This window comes from Cebidichthys violaceus, unplaced genomic scaffold (genome assembly GCF_023349555.1).
Source record: "Cebidichthys violaceus isolate CVI_PGR_0920_01 unplaced genomic scaffold, fCebVio1.0.p SCAF_4, whole genome shotgun sequence".
Classification (NCBI taxonomy): domain Eukaryota; kingdom Metazoa; phylum Chordata; class Actinopteri; order Perciformes; family Stichaeidae; genus Cebidichthys; species Cebidichthys violaceus.
This window is the reverse complement of record NW_027176594.1, coordinates 17233906-17255642: the sequence shown is the minus strand read 5'-3', so window position 1 is coordinate 17255642 and position 21737 is coordinate 17233906. Positions and strand designations below refer to the sequence as shown.

The 21737-nt window shown below is 38.4% G+C and overlaps 3 protein-coding genes across 8 annotated transcripts; 2 read left to right on the top strand and 1 right to left on the bottom strand.

The window, feature by feature from the left end:
* Positions 1–1313: 1313 nt before the first annotated feature.
* Positions 1314–17360, bottom strand: LOC137885187 (uncharacterized). The gene is made up of 12 exons (XM_068727344.1): positions 17353–17360; positions 16091–16183; positions 15771–15946; positions 13853–13924; positions 11951–12006; positions 11123–11435; positions 3749–3922; positions 3081–3182; positions 2761–2988; positions 2177–2319; positions 1948–2048; positions 1314–1532 (listed from the first exon to the last, which is right to left on the bottom strand). The coding sequence occupies exons 1-12, from the start codon at positions 17358–17360 to the stop codon at positions 1385–1387; spliced, it is 1614 nt and encodes a 537-aa protein (XP_068583445.1). The 3' UTR covers positions 1314–1384.
* Positions 4638–8407, top strand: LOC137885270 (CD209 antigen-like protein C). 4 transcript variants are annotated; one of them, XM_068727468.1, is made up of 6 exons: positions 4638–4822; positions 5097–5210; positions 5549–5797; positions 6620–6765; positions 7433–7542; positions 7853–8407. In XM_068727468.1, exons 2-6 carry the CDS (start codon positions 5183–5185, stop codon positions 7986–7988), a joined length of 669 nt encoding a protein of 222 aa, XP_068583569.1. In that variant the 5' UTR covers positions 4638–4822; positions 5097–5182; the 3' UTR covers positions 7989–8407. The 4 variants fall into 4 exon arrangements, with proteins under 4 accessions (XP_068583569.1, XP_068583567.1, XP_068583566.1 ...); XM_068727466.1 differs by having other exon boundaries at positions 4638–4907; positions 5100–5210; XM_068727465.1 differs by having other exon boundaries at positions 4638–4907.
* Positions 17361–17400: 40 nt separating the features above from the next.
* On the top strand, positions 17401–21125 carry LOC137884982 (CD209 antigen-like protein A). 3 transcript variants are annotated; one of them, XM_068727097.1, is made up of 6 exons: positions 17404–17712; positions 17902–18015; positions 18252–18437; positions 19288–19430; positions 20086–20195; positions 20506–21125. In XM_068727097.1, exons 1-6 carry the CDS (start codon positions 17523–17525, stop codon positions 20639–20641), a joined length of 879 nt encoding a protein of 292 aa, XP_068583198.1. In that variant the 5' UTR covers positions 17404–17522; the 3' UTR covers positions 20642–21125. The 3 variants fall into 3 exon arrangements, with proteins under 3 accessions (XP_068583199.1, XP_068583198.1, XP_068583200.1); XM_068727099.1 differs by having other exon boundaries at positions 17405–17627; XM_068727098.1 differs by lacking the exon at positions 20086–20195 and having other exon boundaries at positions 17401–17712.
* Positions 21126–21737: the final 612 nt, after the last annotated feature.

Genomic DNA, 21737 nt, shown 5'->3' with positions numbered 1-21737 from the left:
ACACTGTTATAAAATGTGGCTTTAGTCTGTATATTACCATATATTATTTTAATGTGTGTCTGAATGATCAAATAGTAATAATCTGTCATTTTTGTAATCAAACAAGCCAGAACCCTCTTCCATATGGATTGCATGTCAGTACTGACACCCTCATTATTCCCATTCACTCTATAGTTAAATAAGGTGCAAATGCAGTGAAACAAGACATGAGGTAAAACAACAAAGGAAAGTCGTATATGTTTGTAGATATGAGTCCCGTAGCACTCTATGAATTCATGTTGGAGTGAGATACTCATCTTTATTTCATAATTGTACACAAAGAATTTGTACAAGATAATTGTGCTGTTCTTTTCTTTTTTAAATTATGGGAATTTGGAGGCAGCAGGTATATCAAGGTGCATGGAGGGCCAGATGTGGGGGGGATCAGTGTGAGCCCAGCAGTAAACTTTGTCTTTGGGGCCGTGCACATGGCTGCATCTGCATCAAACATGAAAAATATGAGATTTATCTCTTAGAGAATGGAACAAAGTAGACATTCAGCCCAAGTTACTCCTTGTATTAATGACATGTGAGTCACTGAGGAAGGTACTTTCTCTTGAACTGTTATGGCCACTGTTTGGAGAAACTGTTCTCCATCAGGATGTTGAGTAAGTCATCCACCACCTGAGGGTGCAGCAGAGCAAAACATGTGATGCAGAGAATCACAATGTGGGAGTTGAATTAGGAAAAGAGTAAAACCTGGAGAGCATCATGGACCTTCACGAGGGCAGATAGAAACCTAACTTGATGAATTGTTGTATTGGAAGATATATTCAGGCAAAGCTTGACTCATGCAGAAATGAAATGTGTCAATGCTTGTATGTAAAAGGAGGAGAAGTTAAAGTAAGGCAGGAAACTTAAACTTGACTTAAAGTAAAGGAACAAATCACAAAACATTTTTATTCACATATTTATTAAGCAGTGAATTAAAATATGAATAACTGTCAATTTCTTTTAATCAGTAGAAAAAATACTGTACTTGTATATTTTAAATAGAAGAAGACACAAAATAATAAGCATTTGTTGGCATAATTGAAACAAAATTACCTCAAAGCAGTCAATCAATCAATCAATCACAAAAACATTTAAAAATGAAAAAAAATATTTAAAAAATATAAAACAAATATAGCTGACAATAATAATACACATCACTTATCATATTCATCATTTAAAGCAATGAACCAGGCTAGATATGTATGTCCACGTTAATTAGACACTTTGCTTATAGAGTAGCTTGCTTATTAGCATTATGTTCGTGCTGTCTTGTCAGCTGGAGAACGCGATACAGAGTATCTCCCTGTTTTTATGTCATTGTTTTGTTGGTTTGGAAGTTTTTGGTTTGGAGTTATGAAGGCAGCGTCTTCTCACATATCCAGAGTTTGTTATGGTCACACTGGTTATCATTCCAGCTGTTTTCCAAAAAATAGTTGTTAATTTCTGCGCAATCTTCATCCCTTGCCGGATATCCATTTGGCTCTGAAGGTGTCCAGAAGCTGAAACCCCAAAACAAAAAATGAACTTCCATTTTTAAAGAACGCACACCAAGAAACAAGAAAGCAGCACAACATCAACTCAAAATCAGAATGTTTCCTTAGAAACCGTGTTTTATTGAGATTGAAAGAGTTATCAACATAGATTAAAGTTCTAAAGTCCATCAGCTGTGTAATTTGACTGACAGAAGCTATAAATCTTTAGGTCTGTATCAGATTAACTCTTTGAGATGCATTATTTCATTTTTTATGGAGGTCCCAAAATGTTGTTGTAATGTTCAGAAAGGTTTGTCGGTTAATAACGTTTAACTGTTTGTGTTAAACTACCACAATAATGAAAGAAAGATGAATAGAGCGATAGTATTGGTAAGTGGCTTGCCACAGTGCATCATGACAACAGATAAGTTAAGTAAAATACCTTTTGGTCAGCAGAGTCCCATCCACCCATTTCCATCTCCCCTCTGTCTCTCGATCAGTGAGTCCAATCCACACAGGTTTTTGGAGACGTCTTATGAATTCCTTGTTGACAGAGAGAGAAAAAAGACATCAACATAACTACAATATGCACAGTTTCATGCTGTCATTCACTGCTGTGACATTGCATTAATTTAGTTTTTCGCTCTTCACACACACGTACAGCCAGAGACCTGCTCTTCTTTGCTGTTGATAATCACCAGGTCTGCACATCTTTGCACGCAGTCCTCTCTGCTCTCCAGCCAGGACTTCGCCAGTGAAGAGATGTAATAGACACTACCGCTGAAATACACCCATCCTTGTTTGGTATACTGATCTATTTCAAATTGAAAAAAAAAAAGAATTGTAATAGATCAGTAATTAAGAAATACATTAGGACAAAAATCTTGAAAAAAAGTCTTGCTTTGGGTTGAAACAATAGTTAGTAAAAGCAAAGTTAATGAATTAACAAATAAATTAGCATTTTGACAACAAAGGGCAGAGATAAAATAGAGTGAGTTAAATCACAAACTACATTAGAGATGCCTCGGCCACTAAATACTGCAATACCCATGAGCCTCATTCAAATACTTTGCATTAAAATTTCAAGATTTAGACCTGAATCCATCAACAACAATACTAAATACCTTTACATTGGTTTTCCGCTGAAAAAAGTGATTTGGAGGTTAAGTTACTCTTTGGTCACGAAGAAGAATGATAACATTAAGTGAGGTTTAAGTTATTAATTTGGCCTGCTAGAATTAAGAAATAAACTTACCTTGAATTTTTCTCTGAAGATCATTCCTCTTTTTGGCCAAGTCTTCAACTCTTTTTTGGAGCCGGTCTTGTACTTTAGTCAGGTTGGTGTAACTGGTCTGTAACTGGTCTCTTTCTTTAGTCAGGTTGGTGTAACTGGTCTGTAACTGGTCTCTTTCTTTAGTCAGGTTGGTGTAACTGGTCTGTAACAGGACCATCTCCATTTCCCGCTGAGAGTTGCCTTTGCTGTCTGTGTTTGACACATAAACAAACAAATAAAGAGACATTGTCAACCAGTATTTTCATCTCAGGGCTTCATCAGCATGCTATCAAAGTACTCACACAGGCAAACTGAAGTTATGAGTCCAGTCAGAAGGAGGAGACACAGCAGACCCAGAACCACTGCAGCAGCTCTGCAGGAACTCTTCTTCACACCTTCAACACCTGAAGGTAGAAGTCATGCATTTTATTTCTCAATGGAAAAACACAGGTGTATATACAATGATAAAATTAATGATGGCTGAATTCCACTTAGTGGAGACTCACTGGTATGGTGCGTACTGACTCACTGGAACAATAGCTTGCAGTAATGGAACTGAGTCTTCATTAATGTTATTAGTTCCAGCTGTGCTTCTCTGCCTGCTCTGACAAGTCAACATGTTAACTGTGACGAGTGAAGACTGATGTGAGAATTTCCTTTTTCTCTATTTCTGCTCTGCATTGACCATGTTATTCTTCATAGCATTTTATGTTTAGCTGTAATCCATAAGTTTTTTAGCAAAAATAAAGACATGAATGACAGCCAACCAGACTCTCACTCTCCCCTTCCCCTTCACTCTCTTGCTCTTTAACCCTCCACATTATTGTTCCTGATAGTAGTCTTTGTTTGACTGTAAAATCATTTAGTCGTTCCTGTGCTGCCTGTGTGTCAACAATGTTCACATATTTACATGAACCTGCAGTCAACATCCTAAATGTGTACACATGACCTGTTTGGATGTATTTATTACCTGAGAGTGACAGTCCAGTTCTGTTTGGCTCCAGAGTGTCGATCAACACATTTTCATAAACACTTTCAGAACTTTTTGACAAACTCTTCCTTTTGCCTGATGGGTCCTCTACATTGGCATAAATATCCATCAGTTGATCCATGATGTCCAGCTGTATTGACTGCACAGTTTGGTCTTCAGCGTACCAATATGTTGAGAGTGTGCTTCTGATATGACAAATTATCGTTCTGAGATGTACTAAAAAGGAGCGACAAACATAGTAACACAGATGGCAGCACACCATTCACACATGTGATTCTCAGCTTACTGTCACAGGAAACTGAGGGCTGGTGGGATGAGTTATTTTAGTTGACCACTTTTACCTGTTAGGTCTTGCAGGTGCATGACGGTAATCTTAAACCATCATTGCTAAGAACGAATAAATGAGTATTCAAAAACATGTGATGGTAAAATTATAATGATGGACGGATAGATAGATAGATAGATAGATAGATAGATAGATAGATAGATAGATAGATACTCTTTATTTCAGGGAAGTTGAACGTTAACTTAAAAATACGTGACCACATGAAGTTTCTTTTACCAGTACAACATGTACTGTATTTTTGATTTACTGAAAGACAGGAAAGAAGACAATAACCCTCACAGTAAATATGGTGTTGTATTAAGAACTGAGTTTAACAATCCACTACCACAGTTGTATGTAGTTGGACATAATCTGAGTAAAGAAGATGGTGAATCTGCAGGCTTTTAGTTAATAGTTGAACAAAGAAGAGCCAAGTCATTGCAGTAATAATACTGCGTCATGGCCCAGTGATTTCCTCTATTTTCTTCCCTTTAACAAAATCTATGTGAGCTCTTTTTACTTCCCCGTTTCCCAGGGCAACTGTACAGTATGGTCGTATAAATGCAAAAATATCGTGGGATCGGTCCATTCCAGAGTTGAATTAGGTAAAGTGAGAAGACAGCATGACTGAGGATATCTATGCCAAGCCAGACCTCACCAAAAAAGTTAGATTTCAGACAGGCGTGAAGGAGGACAGAGACACAGATGTCTGTGATGACATCGACAATGTGAGGATTTATGACAACTTCTGTGCAGAGGAGAGTACGCCACCGGAAAAATCACAGGACAACATTACTGAGGACCAACAGCAAAGTATCTATCTGCCTGTCCTACATACATAGCGTGTTGTATTTACTGTAAGATTAGACAAATGAGACATAAAAAAACTAAAGTTTATCTACAAGGCCATTTTTAAAGATGGGTAGCTGAAAATAACTAATTGTTCAAAAGTATGGTCAATAATTCTAAGCTCTCATCAGTACTGTTAATTTGTGCCCACAGCAGTTTCAGTCAATGTGAGTTCAGAAAAGAGGAATGTGTTCGGAGCCGCTGCGGTGCTTCTGGGGCTGCTGTGTCTTCTCCTCCTGATGGCGGTCATTGTCCTGGTGGTCCTATGTATGTTTTACAAATGCATCTATTCTAATCAATGGTTGTAAACGGATAGAGAGATATAAATATATATCTATATATAGATATATATATCTCTATAAATATATATATATAGATATATATATATATAGATATATATTTACAGAGATATATATATCTATAGATATATATAGATATATATCTATAGATATATCTCTGAGATATCTCTCTCTCTCTCTCTGAGATATCTCTCTCTCTCTGAGATATCTCTCTCTCTCTCTCTCTCTCTCTCTCTCTCTCTCTATATATATATATGATGTAAGAGATCTGAGCCCTTCGCATGTTGGACTCTTCCTGTGTGGCAGATGTTGTAGAGAGAAATCGACTGTGGGAGAAAAATTCCAACCTACAGACAAGATACAGCGAAATGAAAAGCCTCAATGTCAACCTGACCAGCGAGAGAGACAAACTACAGACAAGATACAGCGATGAGAAAGGCTTAAATCACAACCTGACCCTAAAGATGAACCAGTTAGAGGAGGAGAAAAACCATTTGAAGGCAACGAACAACAACCTCACCATAGAGAGAGATGAATTACAAAAGCTGCTGGATGGTGAGTGAAAATACAAATAAGGATTTTAATCAAAAGGATAGTTTGACATTTTGTAAATTAAATCTAAGCAAGTTCTTGCCGAGAATTTAGCCTACGGTAAATAGCTGGAGCCAGCAGCCAGTTAGCTTATTTTAGCACAAAGACTGCAAACAGAGGGTAACAGCTAGCCTGTCTCTGTCCAAAGATATAAAATAAAATTTGCCTAACAGTGAAGCTAAAGCTCATTAATTAAAAAGTTATATAGCCCAACGTTTGTTTAATTTCTTTAAAAAAATATGTTATATAACAGATTATTTCTTGACAGGGAGCAATTGCCAGGCAACCATTAGAGAGTCCGGTGTTAGGCTTACTGTCCCGGCCAGAAAGTAAACATAACCTTACTCCCATAAATGGCTTTTGTCATTTTTACAATTTTTCAATCTTCAGTGGTTCGGATAGGCAGATTTTGTTACCCTCAAACAAAGCCAAGCTAGCTGTTTAACCCTGTTTCCAGTCTTTATTCTTAAGCTAAGCTAACTAGCTGCTTCATATTTACAGACACGGCAGTGGTATGAATCGTATCATCTAACTCAGAATGTATAAGCATATTTCCTTTCATGTTCAACTGTCAACAAATTTTCATTTTTAGCTTACCATTGTTTAGGTATTTAAGAGCTTTTTAGCTAATTCAGACAGAGGAGAGATGACCAACAGACAGTACATGATATAAAAGCAATAAAGTGATGTATGCCTCATGCTCTGTATTGTGTTTTGTCTTTTATCTTGGCATGGGGTTATAGTATTATTGTGACAGAAGGCAAATCATTTTGTGTTGTTCAACAGAGAGAACATGCTGTCCCAACAAATGGACAAGGTTTGGCAATAGTTGTTATTTAAAATCCACCTCAAAGGCAAACTGGATTGACAGCAAGGAGGTCTGTGAAGATGATGACGCACAGCTGGTGATCATATCAAGCCAAGAGGAACAGGTGAGTGGAATAAAACAATGTCTCTTTTATTTGAACTTGAGTACTACATACTCTTGTTTTTACATTTTTTGTAAATGCAGAACAAAACAAACACGTTTTTTAATAACAAAGTGAGAAAAATATTTTCACTTACTTTGATTTTCTATTTGTTTGACAAAACTAGGCATTTGGCCTTTTCAAATGGTGGAAGTAGTAAAAAAAAAAAAAAAAAAAAAAGGTTAGTGCAGGAAAGCAGGTTAATTTCTTCCTTAAATGTACGAAAAGGGAAGAGAAAGTCTATAATGACTTCTGCAAAGCTGCAGAACAATGTGAACATTTTAACAAGGAGACAAAAAACAAAGGGGAAATGATGCATTCAAACCTGTGAATACTGTCACACTGTGACATTTTGACATGTCACAGTGTGACGAAAGGCACAGGTGTTGCTAATAACATTAACGATGGCTCCGTTGAAGTGTCCCAGTAAGACATGACAGTGTGACTGTGAACCAGCATGCTCAACTCCAGGACCCTGAAACTCAAGCAGCTAAATGTAATTCAGTCGTCATTCATTTTATTATTTACACCAGTGCTTCTTCTACAGTGACATGTCAGGTGTCATCAGGAAGGCACCTCATGACAGTAAATAAAGAATGATAAATAATTGATCATTATCTTTGAAATATAGGAATTCATCAGCTCGTTTATGGGGCAAACATGGATTGGTCTGACTGATGAAAAGCGTGAAGATGGTGTTTGGAATTGGGAATGGGTTGATGGAACGCCACTTACCGAAACGTACGACTTTTTCTTATTCATTGACTGTCACTGTGCCACGTTCAAAATGTGTGTCAGAACAGGAAAAGAAACAGTGCCTATTCAATTAACTGATCGATTTATATTAAAGCTCAGGGCTTCCAGCAGTCTTAACTTAACACAGAGAAATTATCCAGAATCTGACTCTCACAGAAACCTGAGCTTTATGTGTGTGTTTATATTTCATTTTCTGTTAAAATGATAATGATGTGGGACCTCATTATAACATGCTCCGAGAGAACAATGTTAACAGTATTCATTTGTAATGGTTTTAATCTTTGTTCATCTCTAGGTACTGGAGAGACGGACAGCCGGATAATCTCAACGAGGAAAACTATGTTGAGATTTCGGATGGTTTAGGTAATAACTGGAATAATTTGCCCGACAATTTTCAACGGTACTTTACCTGTGAGAAAGTACTTGAATAAAATCACATTTTTGGTAAATGTACTTGTATTTATAGAGCACCTTTCTTGTCTTCCGACCACTCAAAGTGCTCCACACGATATGTCAACATTCACCAGTTCACACACACACATTCACACACTGATGGCCGAGGCTGCCATGCAAGTTGCCACCTGCCCATCAGACCTAAACTCACGCACATTCACACACACTCACACACGGATGGCACAGCCTTTGGGATCAATTTGGGGTTCAGTGTCTTGCCGATGAGTGGACCACCCTGCTCTTCTTCTGAGCCAAAGCCACCCCATTATTAATTATTGTGCATTCTAAAACTTTTTCCACATTTGTTTTGCTCTCAGACATGGAATATGTCAATACTGTACATTCTGCTCCTCTGAGAGTAAAGGGGTGAATCTCTGTGCTGTATTATTTATGTACAAGAAAGACCCTGAGCTCAAATTCAGTAATAATAAATTCATGAATTATTTTTTGCGTCTGTGATTTAATAACAAAGCATTTGTCTGGGATGATTTAGTACATGGTCCTCAAAGTTGACCCATGTTGGACCCTCGCCCCTCCTAAAGACACAGACACCTTCTTCAAAAATAAACATAAATGTGTGATTCTCTGATTATCAAAAAGCTAACAAACTGTTATCCGCAATTTCAGTACTTTTGGTCCATAACAAATGGTAAAGCAAATTGGGGTTTTTTTGTCACGAAAACTTAATTTTCAAAAAGTGAATACTACTAATTCTACAACAATGTGGAAATGTGAATGTAAGGGAGCCTGACCAGAGTGGCTAGGAAGGTATAAGGAGCCAGACAAGAAAAACTCTGTCCAGGTACAACAACTGGCCCCATGCTACACAGGCTAACAAATAATATGTGCCAACAAAAGAAAACAAATAAACTGTTAATATCATAACTGAGAGAAACCTTACTCAATGTAATGGATCCAATATTTACATCTGATGCACACCTAGCATCCATTTTATTGCAACACAACCTCTAATAGCTTGCCCTCATGTGGACAGAAGTACATACTGATATCCAACCTCCTTTCACAATCAAACAGCTACTGCTTGAGCAGACCCATCCATCACCAGGAGCCAGGCTGTACCATTCCTGCAGGTAAACTTCCCCAAGCCCAAGTCATCAAACCAATAAATGTTAACCAACTTAATGATGGTAACGGTGAAAAGAAGTGGTCATTATATATGAACTATGGGAAAACAACTAAGCAATATGGCAATGATGGTGAAAATGGGGACAAATGACCCATTCTCACCCACTTTGTCAAAGTGAACACCAGTGGAAACATCAGAACACAATGCGGATCACACAAACAGCACAGTGCATGCTGGGAAGCCATCAACTACATGATGTTAAGGTGCTCTGGCACACCTGCAGTGTGCGGCTCAGACGACCGGTTCAGCTGAACTTGTGTTCGTTTTGGCAGAGCAATCAGCTCCAGTTATGCTCGCAGCTGTGTTTTAAATATTCAAACTTGAAGTTTAATGGCTAAATAATTAAATGGTTTTAAGCTAAATTATAGAGCAACAGCCCTGCGTAGTTTTGATGCACAGGGCTCTGCACATCCACACAGCTGTTTTGACTTTGGCTGATTAGCTCTCTAGTTGGGTGGAGCTCTGCTAGGGATCACGTGACATCCGCATGAACTATAGGTCTAACTAGGCAGCACAAGTGAAAACACCTGTGTGGGTAGTCTGTGGGTGAGCAGGAGCTATAATGCTGGAAGAGTAGGCTATCTGAACAGGAATGTACTACAACACATTCACCACATATGACTTGTCATAATAGAGTAAGTTGTGCAAATGTCACTTTATGTAAATCATTCTTGTACATTGTAGACCAAGACAACAATTGTGCAACAATCTATTACCATACAAGGTCCTCTATTTCAGACATGTTTGGGTTTGGGCAGCTGTAGCTCAGTGGTTTGAGCGGGTTGTCCTTTCACCACAAGGTTGACACCAACTCCTGTTGTCTGCATGTGTCCTTTAGTGAGGCACTGAACACTAAGTTGCTCCCTGGGGGACCTCACAGCAGCCCACTGCTTCTAAATGCTTAGGATGGGTTGAATAAAGATGTCATACTTCATGTATTGTGGCATCACAAGGGGCCAGGTGGTAGATGGGTGCTACATCCCCTTTAATTAATGATCAGCAGCAACATCACAAAATGGCCGCCGATGCACAAACTATGTTTCCCAGAAGGCCTCGCCACTCACCCAGTTGTGGGTATACAAGTCACCTGATTAAGACAGGACAGAAGACCTGCAGGAGAAGAGGAGAGGGAAGAGCGCACACGGCTGGAAGGAGCGCCGAGAACTAACCTGGGCTGGAGAACGGTGTAAAGGAAAGTACCGAGCCAGACTGAGGAGGGTTGAAAGTAAGAAGACCCGGTAGATGGTGAAACCGAGGACACACTAAGTTGAGTTTTTTAATACTGTTCAGTTGAACAAAGCTTTATTTCCTCATGGATGCTTTTTTTACCTGAGTTGCCAGTAACCGAAGAATAAAACTTAACCTTTTTCTGGGATCCTTTTGATTTTTGATTTTTTTTTTATTTCCTTGCACCACCCCACACTAGCCTGCCATTTTGACTTCTCATGAGATTACAGTATTTACCTGAGCGTATATGACGATTCTAAAAGATAAGATCATTTAGTCCTGCAGTGGGGAAATTTACAGGATGACAGCAGCATAGTGGATAGTGTAAACAAGAGACATGGTAAAAAAAGCAATGTATCATAAGTAATAAACAGTAAAGGATATTAACTAAGTAAAAATCTACGATAACTAAAATATAACTAACAAAAAAATATTTGACTGACTGTATTGCACAGCTGGTTGTGCAGCCTGACAGCAGCAGGAAGGAAGGACCTGCGGTACCTCTCCTTCACACATTGGGGGTGAATCAACTGGTGGCTGAAGGAGCTGCACAGACCTGCTTCTATCAGGGATGATAGCTTAGCCATCATCCTCCTGTTTCCCACCAGCTCCAGCGTATCCAGTGGACACCCCAGCACACTGCTGGCCTTCTTGATGAGTTTGTTTAGTCTCTTCCTGTCAGCTGTTGAGATGCTGCTGCCCCATCAGGCCACTCCATAAAAAAATGGCTGATGTCACCACAGAGTCGAAGAAGGTCCTGGTTCAGTTGCCTGTCATCACTGTCGAAAATGAGACAGACGATTGCAGAGTCATCAGAGAACTTTTGCAGGTGGCAGTTTGCAGAGTCGAATTTGAGGTCCGAGGTGTAGATGGTGAAGAGGAATGGAGCTAGAACGGTTCCTTGTGGGAACTCCGTGCTGCAGGACACCAGGTCGAACTCACACTCCCATATCTGCACGTACTGTGGATGGTTGGTGAGGTAGTCCAAGATCCATGCAGTGAGGTGGTGGTCCACCCCGGTCTGCTCCAGCTTGTCCCTCAGAAGCAAAGGCTGGATGGTGTTGAAGGCAATGGAGAAATCAAACAACATTATTCACAGTGCTTCCAGCCTTTTCCAGGTGAGAAAGGCATCTGTGTAGCAGGTAGATGACAGCGTCATCCACCCCGATGCCGGATTGGTAGGCGAACTGAAGTGGGTCCAAAGATGAGCTCACCAGGGGGTGGAGATGGATTACGACAGAAAAAGTGGTTGGCCTCTGATTATGTGAGAAATAAAATGCCTATATTGGAAACTGGACTTCGTTATTTATGGCACGCGTCAGAACAAACAATCGGCAACCGTGGTGACTTTTTAGATAAGCAATGGGGTCACTACAGTTATTATTCCTTAAACATGACCTCCCAACATGCTCAAGACTCTCTAGTGTCTATTAGCACAGTCCTGTAATATACATTAATTACTTCAAAATAAGGAGGCAGTGATGCCATCTCATGGGACTGCTAAATGCTAACATAACATTATAACATGATATTGTTAGTACTAATATGAGTTTGAGGACCTTGTACCGCCTGGATGGGGATGCTGATCTCTTGTTCTGGATTGGTCTGTATGACACCACTGGCTGGAAATGGGTGCATGGATCTGCTCTGACCACACCGTAAGGCCTTGAGAATAACTCTGTTTTTCTGCTATAGGCAGATTGATTCAAGTATCACAGGAATCAATGCTGCAGTGCTTTGCTCTATAGAGATCTCCACAGGTCTACAATTTTGGACCGGATCTGAAAAAGCCCATTTCTTTTCAAAGAGGGCTGATCTGACAGCAAAGGCTAATTGTATTTCACTTTATTTCTTTGTTTTTTGAAGGATGCACCGATCCAACATTTAAAATTAATAAGCTGTATGTCTCACTGTGTGGAATAGATTAGGATCATTCTTTTATGTGTAAGAAAACATCAGGCTTGACTTATATCTTTCTTTGTAAAACTTACTAACAAAATGTTACAAAAGAATACATAGATATAATTGTACTGAATTGTTGTAAATTATCAAAATGATAAATCATACACCAGCAACTTGAAAAAAATATCTTAGCAAATAAAAGAGATTACAATTTAAGTTTGTTTAATGCAGCAACATACTGGTATATAACATATAGTATATAAACATGGAAGTGAACTGAATTGATTGGCCAAATTGTCACCAATATTCAATCCAGCTATTTAAGTCAGTATTGGCCTGATCCGATATCATTGTTTTTATCTGTAAATCCCTAGTTTTGCTTCAATTTAAGCATTTTAGATCCACTCAGACCCAATGTGAATAGACCGGAGGACAAGACCTGAATGAAATGTGATCAACCTGAATAGACATAACTATAGTTTTAACTAATTTAGTTAAAGAGAGGACACCAACACTAGAGGGGGAAAAAAGTGTAGAAGGGGGATTTGGGTCTAAAGTTGACACACAAGCAACATCCAACATGAATATTCAAGTTTCATCTCTCCATCACCGTACTGTCATTTCGATTTTGGCAATCTGATCAGCTGGATCACGGTCCCTCCAAGGTAGAGGATTGTGTGGAGATGTATCACTTCAACCCAGTGCTGGCCAGCTGGAATATATACTGAATATATACAGGCAAAGCTTGACTCATGCAGAAATTAAATGTGTCAATACTTTTATGTAGAAGGAGAAGAGTAGAGCAGGAAACTAAAACTTGAATTAAAGTAAAGAATCACAAAACATTTTTATTCACATATTTATTAAGCAGTGAATTAAAATATAAATAACTGTCAATTTCTTTTAATCAGCAGAGGAAATTCCATATGCTTGTATATTTTAAATAGAAGACAAAACTTTAATCATCTGTTGGCATAATTGAAACAAAATTACCTCAAAGCAGTCAATCATAAAAAAAAATAATGCAAAAAATATTTTTTAGATCTTTTTTAGGTTCAGATTTTGGTGAACCGACAATAATACACATCACTTATATTCATCATTTAAAGCAATGAACAAGGCTAGATATGTATGTCCACGTTAATTAGACACTTTGCTTATAGAGTAGCTTGCTTAGCATTATGTTCGTGCTGTCTTGTCAACTTTAGCTGGAGAATACAGAGTATCTCCCTGTTTTTATGTCATTGTTTTGTTGGTTTGGATGTTTTTGGTTTGGAATTATAAAGGCAGTGTCTTCTCACATATCCAGAGTTTGTGCCTGTTCACACTGGTTATCATCCCAGATGTTTTCCAAATAATAGTTGTTAATTTCTACACCATCTTCATACCTTAACCAATGTCCATTTTAATGAGGAGAGACAAGTCAGATAAAGAAAAGATAATGGTTTACTGTGAACAAATGATATGTGATGATAAAGTCTTCAGATTCTTTGGTGCTTGGACTCTACAGGGAGATTTGTAATCGAGGGGTGTCTGCCCTGAGCAGCAGCAAGATACAGTATATACCCCCGTCCAGGCACTGGTGGTGATGGTGGCTGATGAGGTTGATAGAATGTTGAGTTGATGAAGCTGATGAATCTGCGAAATTGAGAAACAGTGTTTTATTGAGATTGAAAGAAACAGAGTTATCAACATAAATTAAAGATCTACGGTCTCGTCAGCTGTGCCATTTTTCATGCAGAAGCTTCCCAGTGAGCATTTTTCTATTGAAAAGACATTTAATAAACAACTATGGTCACCAGTGAAAAGACATTCAAAATGGGTTCAAAAGTGAACGTTTTTTCACAGACTATTTGAAGACGTTGATTGAACGTTCATATTAAGACCATATTTCACCGGGATTTGCAACAGCAATTTTTTGCCTACTCTACATTGTGCTAATAATAGTATGTCGTCATTTTACAGGCTAATTAAGAAACCACATGTCTCAGTTGAAAGCCAATACTGGTTGTGGGTTGGTGGGTTAATAACATTTAACTGTTTTTGTTAAACTACCACAATAATGAAAGAAAGATTAATTGAGGGATAGTATTGGTAAGTGGCTGGCCACAGTGCACCATGACAACAAATAAGTTAAGTAAAATACCTTTTGGTCATCAAAGTCCCATCTATCCATTTCCATCTCCCCCGTCTTTTGATCAGTGAGTCCGATAACCTTTTTGAAATGTCCGAATTCCGCTGAAATACCCCGATCCTTGGGAAAAAAAAGTAATAGCTTAGTATTTAAGGAAGAAAGTTTGAACAAAAAGCTTGAAAAAAAGTCTTAGTTTGGGTTGAAACCGTCTCGCGAACACAAATAGTTAGCTAATAGAAAGTTAATGAATTAACAACTTACTTTCCATTTTGGCAACAAAGGGCAGAGATAGATTGTATCAAACAGGGTTTAAGTGTGTTATAGCAGAATCTACAATATCCATGAGCCTTGACAGCTAAATGCTACAATACGCATTAGAAGGAGCGTGAATAAGGAAAAATTCGAAATGCTCTGGTATTGAATTTGTGAACAAAACACGGCGCCAAAGTTGCTGAGTAAAAAATTTACTCAGACTCCAAAAGTGAAATAGCTAAGCTGCAGATTGTCTGATAAATTGTTTCAAGTGATGTCACATTTTGATGCCTCAAGTCTGTCGATTTGGTCGTCGCCATCTTCGAATGCAGCCCTTGCCATCTTGTCTTTTTTGCAACCACTGAACGGAAGTGATCATATTTGGATGACGGGGGAGTGACATAGAGACGTATACGGCTCTTCTAGGTGTCGGTCGACCTATCAGTCACAAGTCTATTTTACTCTAAATGGGACCATAATTCACAAAATGAAGATCATGCTGCATTGAAGAAGACTTGAAACTAACAAATTGAGATAATAAACACATTTTCCCAATGTTTATTGAGGGAATAAAGAAGTAGGGTCATTCTCTCGTAGACTTCTATACAATCTGACTTATTTTTGAATCCACAGGAGACACCCCCTGCTGGTGAGTAGAGAGAATGCAAGTTTAAGACACTTTCTCATTGGCTTCACTCTTTAGAACCGGAGGTTGCCACCTGGTTGCGTCTGGAGACTACAGGTTCGAAAATTAAAAAAATTGTTGGTGTGGAGTTAGAAAGACATGAGCTTACCAGATGTCTGTGACCCGCTTCTCATCTCTATCTCATCAGCGCGACTGAACTGCTGGCAGTGAGGTTTCTTAAAGGTTACTAAACTCCACAGTTTTTGCTGAAGTGAAATTCAAATACTTTGCACCATAATGTCAAGATTTAGTTCTGAATCCATCAACAGCAATACTAAATACCTTTACATTGGTTTTCCGCTGAAAAAAGTGATTTGGAAGTTAAGTTACTCTTTGGTCATGAAGAAGAGTGATAACATTAAGTGAAGTTTAAGTTATTAATTTGGCCTGCTAGAATTAAGAAATAAACTTACCTCGAATTTTTCTCTGAAGATCATTCCTCTCTTTGGCCAAGTCTTCAACTCTTTTTTGGAGCTGGTCTTGTACTTCAGCCATGTTGGTGTTACTGGTCTGTAACTGGTCTCTTTCTTTAGTTAGGTTGGTGTAACTGGTCTGTAACTGGTCTCTTTCTTTAGTCAGGTTGGTGTAACTGGTCTGTAACAGGACCATCTCCATTTCCCGTTGAGAGTTGCCTTTGCTGTCTGTGTTTGACACATAAACAAACAAATAAAAAGACACTGTTAACCAGTATTTTCATCTCAGGGCTTCATCAGCATGCTATCAAAGTACTCACACAGGCAAACTGAAGTTATGAGTCCAGTCAGAAGGAGGAGACACAGCAGACCCAGAACCACAGCAGCAGCTCTGCAGGAACTCTTCTTCACACCTTCAACAGCTGAAGGTAGAAGTCATGCGTTTTATTTCTCAATGGAAAAACACAGGTGTATATACAATGATAAAATGAATGATGGATGAATTCCACTCAGTGGAGGCTCACTGGTATGGTGCGTACTGATTGCAGTTTAGCTGTAAGCCATACGTTTTTTAGCAAAAATAAAGACATGAATGACAGCCAACCAGACTCTCACTCTCCCCTTCCCCTTCACTCTCTTGCTCTTTGACCCTCCACATTATTGTTCCTGATAGTAGTCTTTGTTTTACTGTAAAAAATATTTAGTCGTTCCTGTGCTGCCTGTGTGTCAACAATGTTCACATATTTACATAAAGCTGCAGTCGACATCCTAAATGTGTACACATGACCTGTTTGGATGTATTTATTACCTGAGAGTGATGGTGCAGTTCTGTTTGGCTCCAGAGTGTCGATCAACACATTTTCATAAACACTTTCAGAACTTTTTGACAAACTCTTCCTTTTGCCTGATGGGTCCTCTACATTGGCATAAATATCCATCAGTTGATCCATGATGTCCAGCTGTATTGACTGCACAGTTTGGTCTTCAGCGTACCAATATGTTGAGTGTGCTTCTGATATGACAAATTATCGTTCTGAGATGTACTAAAAAGGAGCAACAAACATAGTAACACAGATGGCAGCACACCATTCACACATGTGATTCTCAGCTAACTGTCACAGGAAACTGAGGGCTGGTGGGATGAGTTATTTTAGTTGACCACTTTTACCTGTTAGGTCTTGCAGGTGCATGACGGTAATCTTAAACCATCATTGCTAAGAACGAATAAATGAGTATTCAAAAACATGTGATGGTAAAATTATGACGAATAGATAGATAGATAGATAGATAGATGAATGGATACTCTTTACTTCAGGGAAGTTGAACGTTAACTTAAAAATACGTGACCACATGCAGTTTCTTTTACCAGTACAACATGTACTGTATTTTTGATTTACTGAAAGACAGGAAAGAAGACAATAACCCTCACAGTAAATATGGTGTTGTATTAAGAACTGAGTTTAACAATCCACTACCACAGTTGTATGTAGTTGGACATAATCTGAGTAAAGAAGATGGTGAATCTGCAGGCTTTTAGTTAATAGTTGAACAAAGAAGAGCCAAGTCATTGCAGTAATAATACTGCGTCATGGCCCAGTGATTTCCTCTATTTTCTTCCCTTTAACAAAACCTATGTGAGCTCTTTTTACTTCCCCGTTTCCCAGGGCAACTGTACAGTATGGTCGTATAAATGCAAAAGTATCGTGGGATCGGTCCATTCCAGAGTTGAATTAGGTAAAGTGAGAAGACAGCATGACTGAGGATATCTATGCCAAGCCAGACCTCACCAAAAAAGTTAGATTTCAGACAGGCGTGAAGGAGGACAGAGACACAGATGTCTGTGATGACATCGACAATGTGAGGATTTATGACAACTTCTGTGCAGAGGAGAGTACGCCACCAGAAAAATCACAGGACAACATTACTGAGGACCAACAGCAAAGTATCTATCTGCCTGTCCTACATACATAGCGTGTTGTATTTACTGTAAGATTAGACAAATGAGACATAAAAAAACTAAAGTTTATCTACAAGGCCATTTTTAAAGATGGGTAGCTGAAAATAACTAATTGTTCAAAAGTATGGTCAATAATTCTAAGCTCTCATCAGTACTGTTAATTTGTGCCCACAGCAGTTTCAGTCAATGTGAGTTCAGAAAAGAGGAATGTGTTCGGAGCCGCTGCGGTGCTTCTGGGGCTGCTGTGTCTTCTCCTCCTGATGGCGGTCATTGTCCTGGTGGTCCTATGTATGTTTTACAAATGCATCTATTCTAATCAATGGTTGTAAACAGAGAGAGAGATCTATCTATCTATCTATCTATCTATCTATCTATCTATCTATCTATCTATCTATCTATCTATCTATCTATCTCTATATATATATATATATATAGATATATCTCTGAGATATACCTCTATAGATATAGATATATAATGTAAGAGATCTGAGCCCTTCGCATGTTGGACTCTTCCTGTGTGGCAGATGTTGTAGAGAGAAATCGACTGTGGGAGAAAAATTCCAACCTACAGACAAGATACAGCGATGAGAAAGGCTTAAATCACAACCTGACCCTAAAGATGAACCAGTTAGAGGAGGAGAAAAACCATTTGAAGGCAACGAACAACAACCTCACCATAGAGAGAGATGAATTACAAAAGCTGCTGGATGGTGAGTGAAAATACAAATAAGGATTTTAATCAAAAGGATAGTTTGACATTTTGTAAATTAAATCTAAGCAAGTTCTTGCTGAGAATTTAGCCTACGGTAAATAGCTGGAGCCAGCAGCCAGTTAGGTTAGCTTAGCACAAAGACTGGAAACAGAGGGTAACAGCTAGCCTGTCTCTGTCCAAAGATATAAAATAAAATTTGCCTAACAGTGAAGCTAAAGCTCATTAATTAAAAGGTTATATAGCCCAACGTTTGTTTAATATCTTTAAAAAAATATGTTATATAACAGACTATTTCTTGACAGGGAGCAATTGCCAGGCAACCATTAGAGAGTCCAGTGTTAGGCTTACTGTCCCGGCCAGAAAGTAAACATAACCTTACTCCCATAAATGGCTTTTGTCATTTTTACAATTTGATTTTTGTTCTCATCTTCAGTGGTTCGGATAGGCAGATTTTGTTACCCTCAAACAAAGCCAAGCTAGCTGTTTAACCCTGTTTCCAGTCTTTATTCTTAAGCTAAGCTAACTAGCTGCTTCATAATTACAGTACAGACACTGCAGTGGTATGAATCTTTTCATCTAACTCTCATAATTAATATGGATAAGCATATTTCCTTTCATGTTCAACTACTCCTTCAATACATTGTAATTTTTAGCTTACCATTGTTTAGGTATTGAAGAGCTTTTTAGCTAATTCAGACAGAAGAGAGATGACCAACAGACAGTACATGATATAAAAGCAATAAAGTGATGTATGCCTCATGTTCTGTATTGTGTTTTGTCTTTTATCTTGGCATGGGGTTATACAGTATTATTGTGAAAAAGGCAAATCATTTTGTGTTGTTAAACAGAGAGACGTTGTCCCAACAATTGGACAAGGTTTGGCAATAGTTGTTATTTAAAATCCACCTCAATGAAAAACTGGACTGACAGCAAGAAGGTCTGTAAAGATGATAAAGCAGAGCTGGTGATCATATCAAGCAAAGAGGAGCAGGTGAGTGGAATAAAACAATGTCTCTTATTTGAACTTGAGTACTACATACTCTTGTTTTTACATTTTTTGTAAATGCAGAACAAAACAAACATGTTTTTTTAATAACAAAGTGAGAAAAATATTTTCACTTACTTTGATTTTCAATTTGTTTGACAAAACTAGGCATTTGGCCTTTTCAAAAGGTGGAAGTAGTAAAAAAAAAAAATAAAAGGTTAGTGCAGGAAAGCAGGTTAATTTCTTCCTTAAATGTACGAAAAGGGAAGAGAAAGTCTATGACTTCTGCAAAGCTGCAGAACAATGTGAACATTTTAACAAGGAGACAAAAAACAAAGGGGAAATGATGCATTCAAACCTGTGAATACTGTCACACTGTGACATTTTGACATGTCACAGTGTGAAAGGCACAGGTGTTACTAATAACATTAACGATGGCTCCGTTGAAGTGTCCCAGTAAGACATGACAGTGTGACTGTGAACCAGCATGCTCAACTCCAGGACCCTGAAACTCGAGCAGCTAAATGTAATTCAGTCTTCATTCATTTTATTATTTACACCAGTGCTTCTTCTACAGTGACATGTCAGGTGTCATCAGGAAGGCACCTCATGACAGTAAATAAAGAATGATAAATAATTGATCATTATCTTTGAAATTTAGAAATTCATCAGCTCGTTTATGGGGCAAACATGGATTGGTCTGACTGATGAAAAGCGTGAAGATGGTGTTTGGAATTGGGAATGGGTTGATGGAACGCCACTTACCGAAACGTACGACTTTTTCTTATTCATTGACTGTCACTGTGCCACGTTCAAAATGTGTGTCAGAACAGGAAAAGAAACAGTGCCTATTCAATTAACTGATCGATTTACATTAAAGCTCAGGGCTTCCAGCAGTCTTATCTTAACACAGAGAAATTATCCAGAATCTGACTCTCACAGAAACCTGAGCTTTATGTGTGCGTTTATATTTCATTTTCTGTTAAAATGATAATGATGTGGGACCTCATTATAACATGCTCTGAGAGAACAATGTTAACAGTATTCATTTGTAATGGTTTAAATCTTTGTTCATCTCTAGGTACTGGGGAGACAAACAGCCGGATAATCTCAACGAGGAAAACTATGTTGAGATTTCGGATGGTTTAGGTAAAAACTGGAATAATTTGCCCTACCATTTTCAACGGTACTTTACCTGTGAGAAAGTACTTGAATAAAATCAAATTTTTGGTAAATGTACTTGTATTTATAGAGCACCTTTCTTGTCTTCCGACCACTCAAAGTGCTCCACACGATATGTCAACATTCACCAGTTCACACACACACACACACACACACACACATTCACACACTGATGGCCGAGGCTGCCATGCAAGTTGCCACCTGCCCATCAGACCTAAACTCACGCACATTCACACACACACTCACACACGGATGGCACAGCCTTTGGGATCAATTTGGGGTTCAGTGTCTTGCCGATGAGTGGACCACCCTGCTCTTCTTCTGAGCCAAAGCCACCCCATTATTAATTATTGTGCATTCTAGAACTTTTTCCACTTTTGTTTTGCTCTCAGACATGGAATATGTCAATACTGTACATTCTGCTCTTCTGAGAGTAAAGGGGTGAATCTCTGTGCTGTATTATTTATGTACAAGAAAGACCCTGAGCTCAAATTCAGTAATAATAAATTCATGAATTATTTTTTGCGTCTGTGATTTAATAACAAAGCATTTGTCTGGGATGATTTAGTACATGGTCCTCAAAGTTGACCCATGTTGGACCCTCGCCCCTCCTAAAGACACAGACACCTTCTACAAAAATAAACATAAATGTGTGATTCTCCGATTATCAAAAAGCTAACAAACTGTTATCCGCAATTTCAGTACTTTTGGTCCATAACAAATGGTAAAGCAAATTGGGTTTTTTTTTGTCACGAATACTACTAATTCTACAACAATGTGGAAATGTGAATGTAAGGGAGCCTGACCAGAGTGGCTAGGAAGGTATAAGGAGCCAGACAAGAAAAACTCTGTCCAGGTACAACAACTGGCCCCATGCTACACAGGCTAACAAATAATATGTACCAACAAAAGAAAACAAATAAACTGTTAATATCATAACTGAGAGAAACCTTACTCAATGTAATGGATCCAATATTTACATCTGATGCACACCTAGCATCCATTTTATTGCAACACATTACATTACATTACGGTCATTTAGCAGACGCTTTTATTCAAAGCGACTTACAATAAGTGCATTCAACATTGGTAATCAAAAGAACTACTAGTCACCAGAAGTCATAAGTACAT

Excerpts from the sequence above, each read along its gene's own strand:
- LOC137885270 (XM_068727465.1), top strand. The coding sequence starts at position 4,718 with ATGACTGAGGATATCTATGCCAAGCCAGACCTCACCAAAAAAGTTAGA. Across the intron at positions 5,798-6,619 it reads ATTACAAAAGCTGCTGGATG|AGAGAACATGCTGTCCCAAC; the intron begins GTGAGTGAAAAT and ends GTTGTTCAACAG. Across the intron at positions 6,766-7,432 it reads TATCAAGCCAAGAGGAACAG|GAATTCATCAGCTCGTTTAT; the intron begins GTGAGTGGAATA and ends TTTGAAATATAG.
- LOC137885187 (XM_068727344.1), bottom strand. Across the intron at positions 2,320-2,760 it reads TCTTCAGAGAAAAATTCAAG|ATCAGTATACCAAACAAGGA; the intron begins GTAAGTTTATTT and ends AATTTGAAATAG. Across the intron at positions 2,049-2,176 it reads TCAACAGCAAAGAAGAGCAG|GAATTCATAAGACGTCTCCA; the intron begins GTCTCTGGCTGT and ends TCTGTCAACAAG.
- LOC137884982 (XM_068727097.1), top strand. The coding sequence starts at position 17,523 with ATGACTGAGGATATCTATGCCAAGCCAGACCTCACCAAAAAAGTTAGA. Across the intron at positions 19,431-20,085 it reads TATCAAGCAAAGAGGAGCAG|AAATTCATCAGCTCGTTTAT; the intron begins GTGAGTGGAATA and ends TTTGAAATTTAG. Across the intron at positions 20,196-20,505 it reads GGAACGCCACTTACCGAAAC|GTACTGGGGAGACAAACAGC; the intron begins GTACGACTTTTT and ends GTTCATCTCTAG.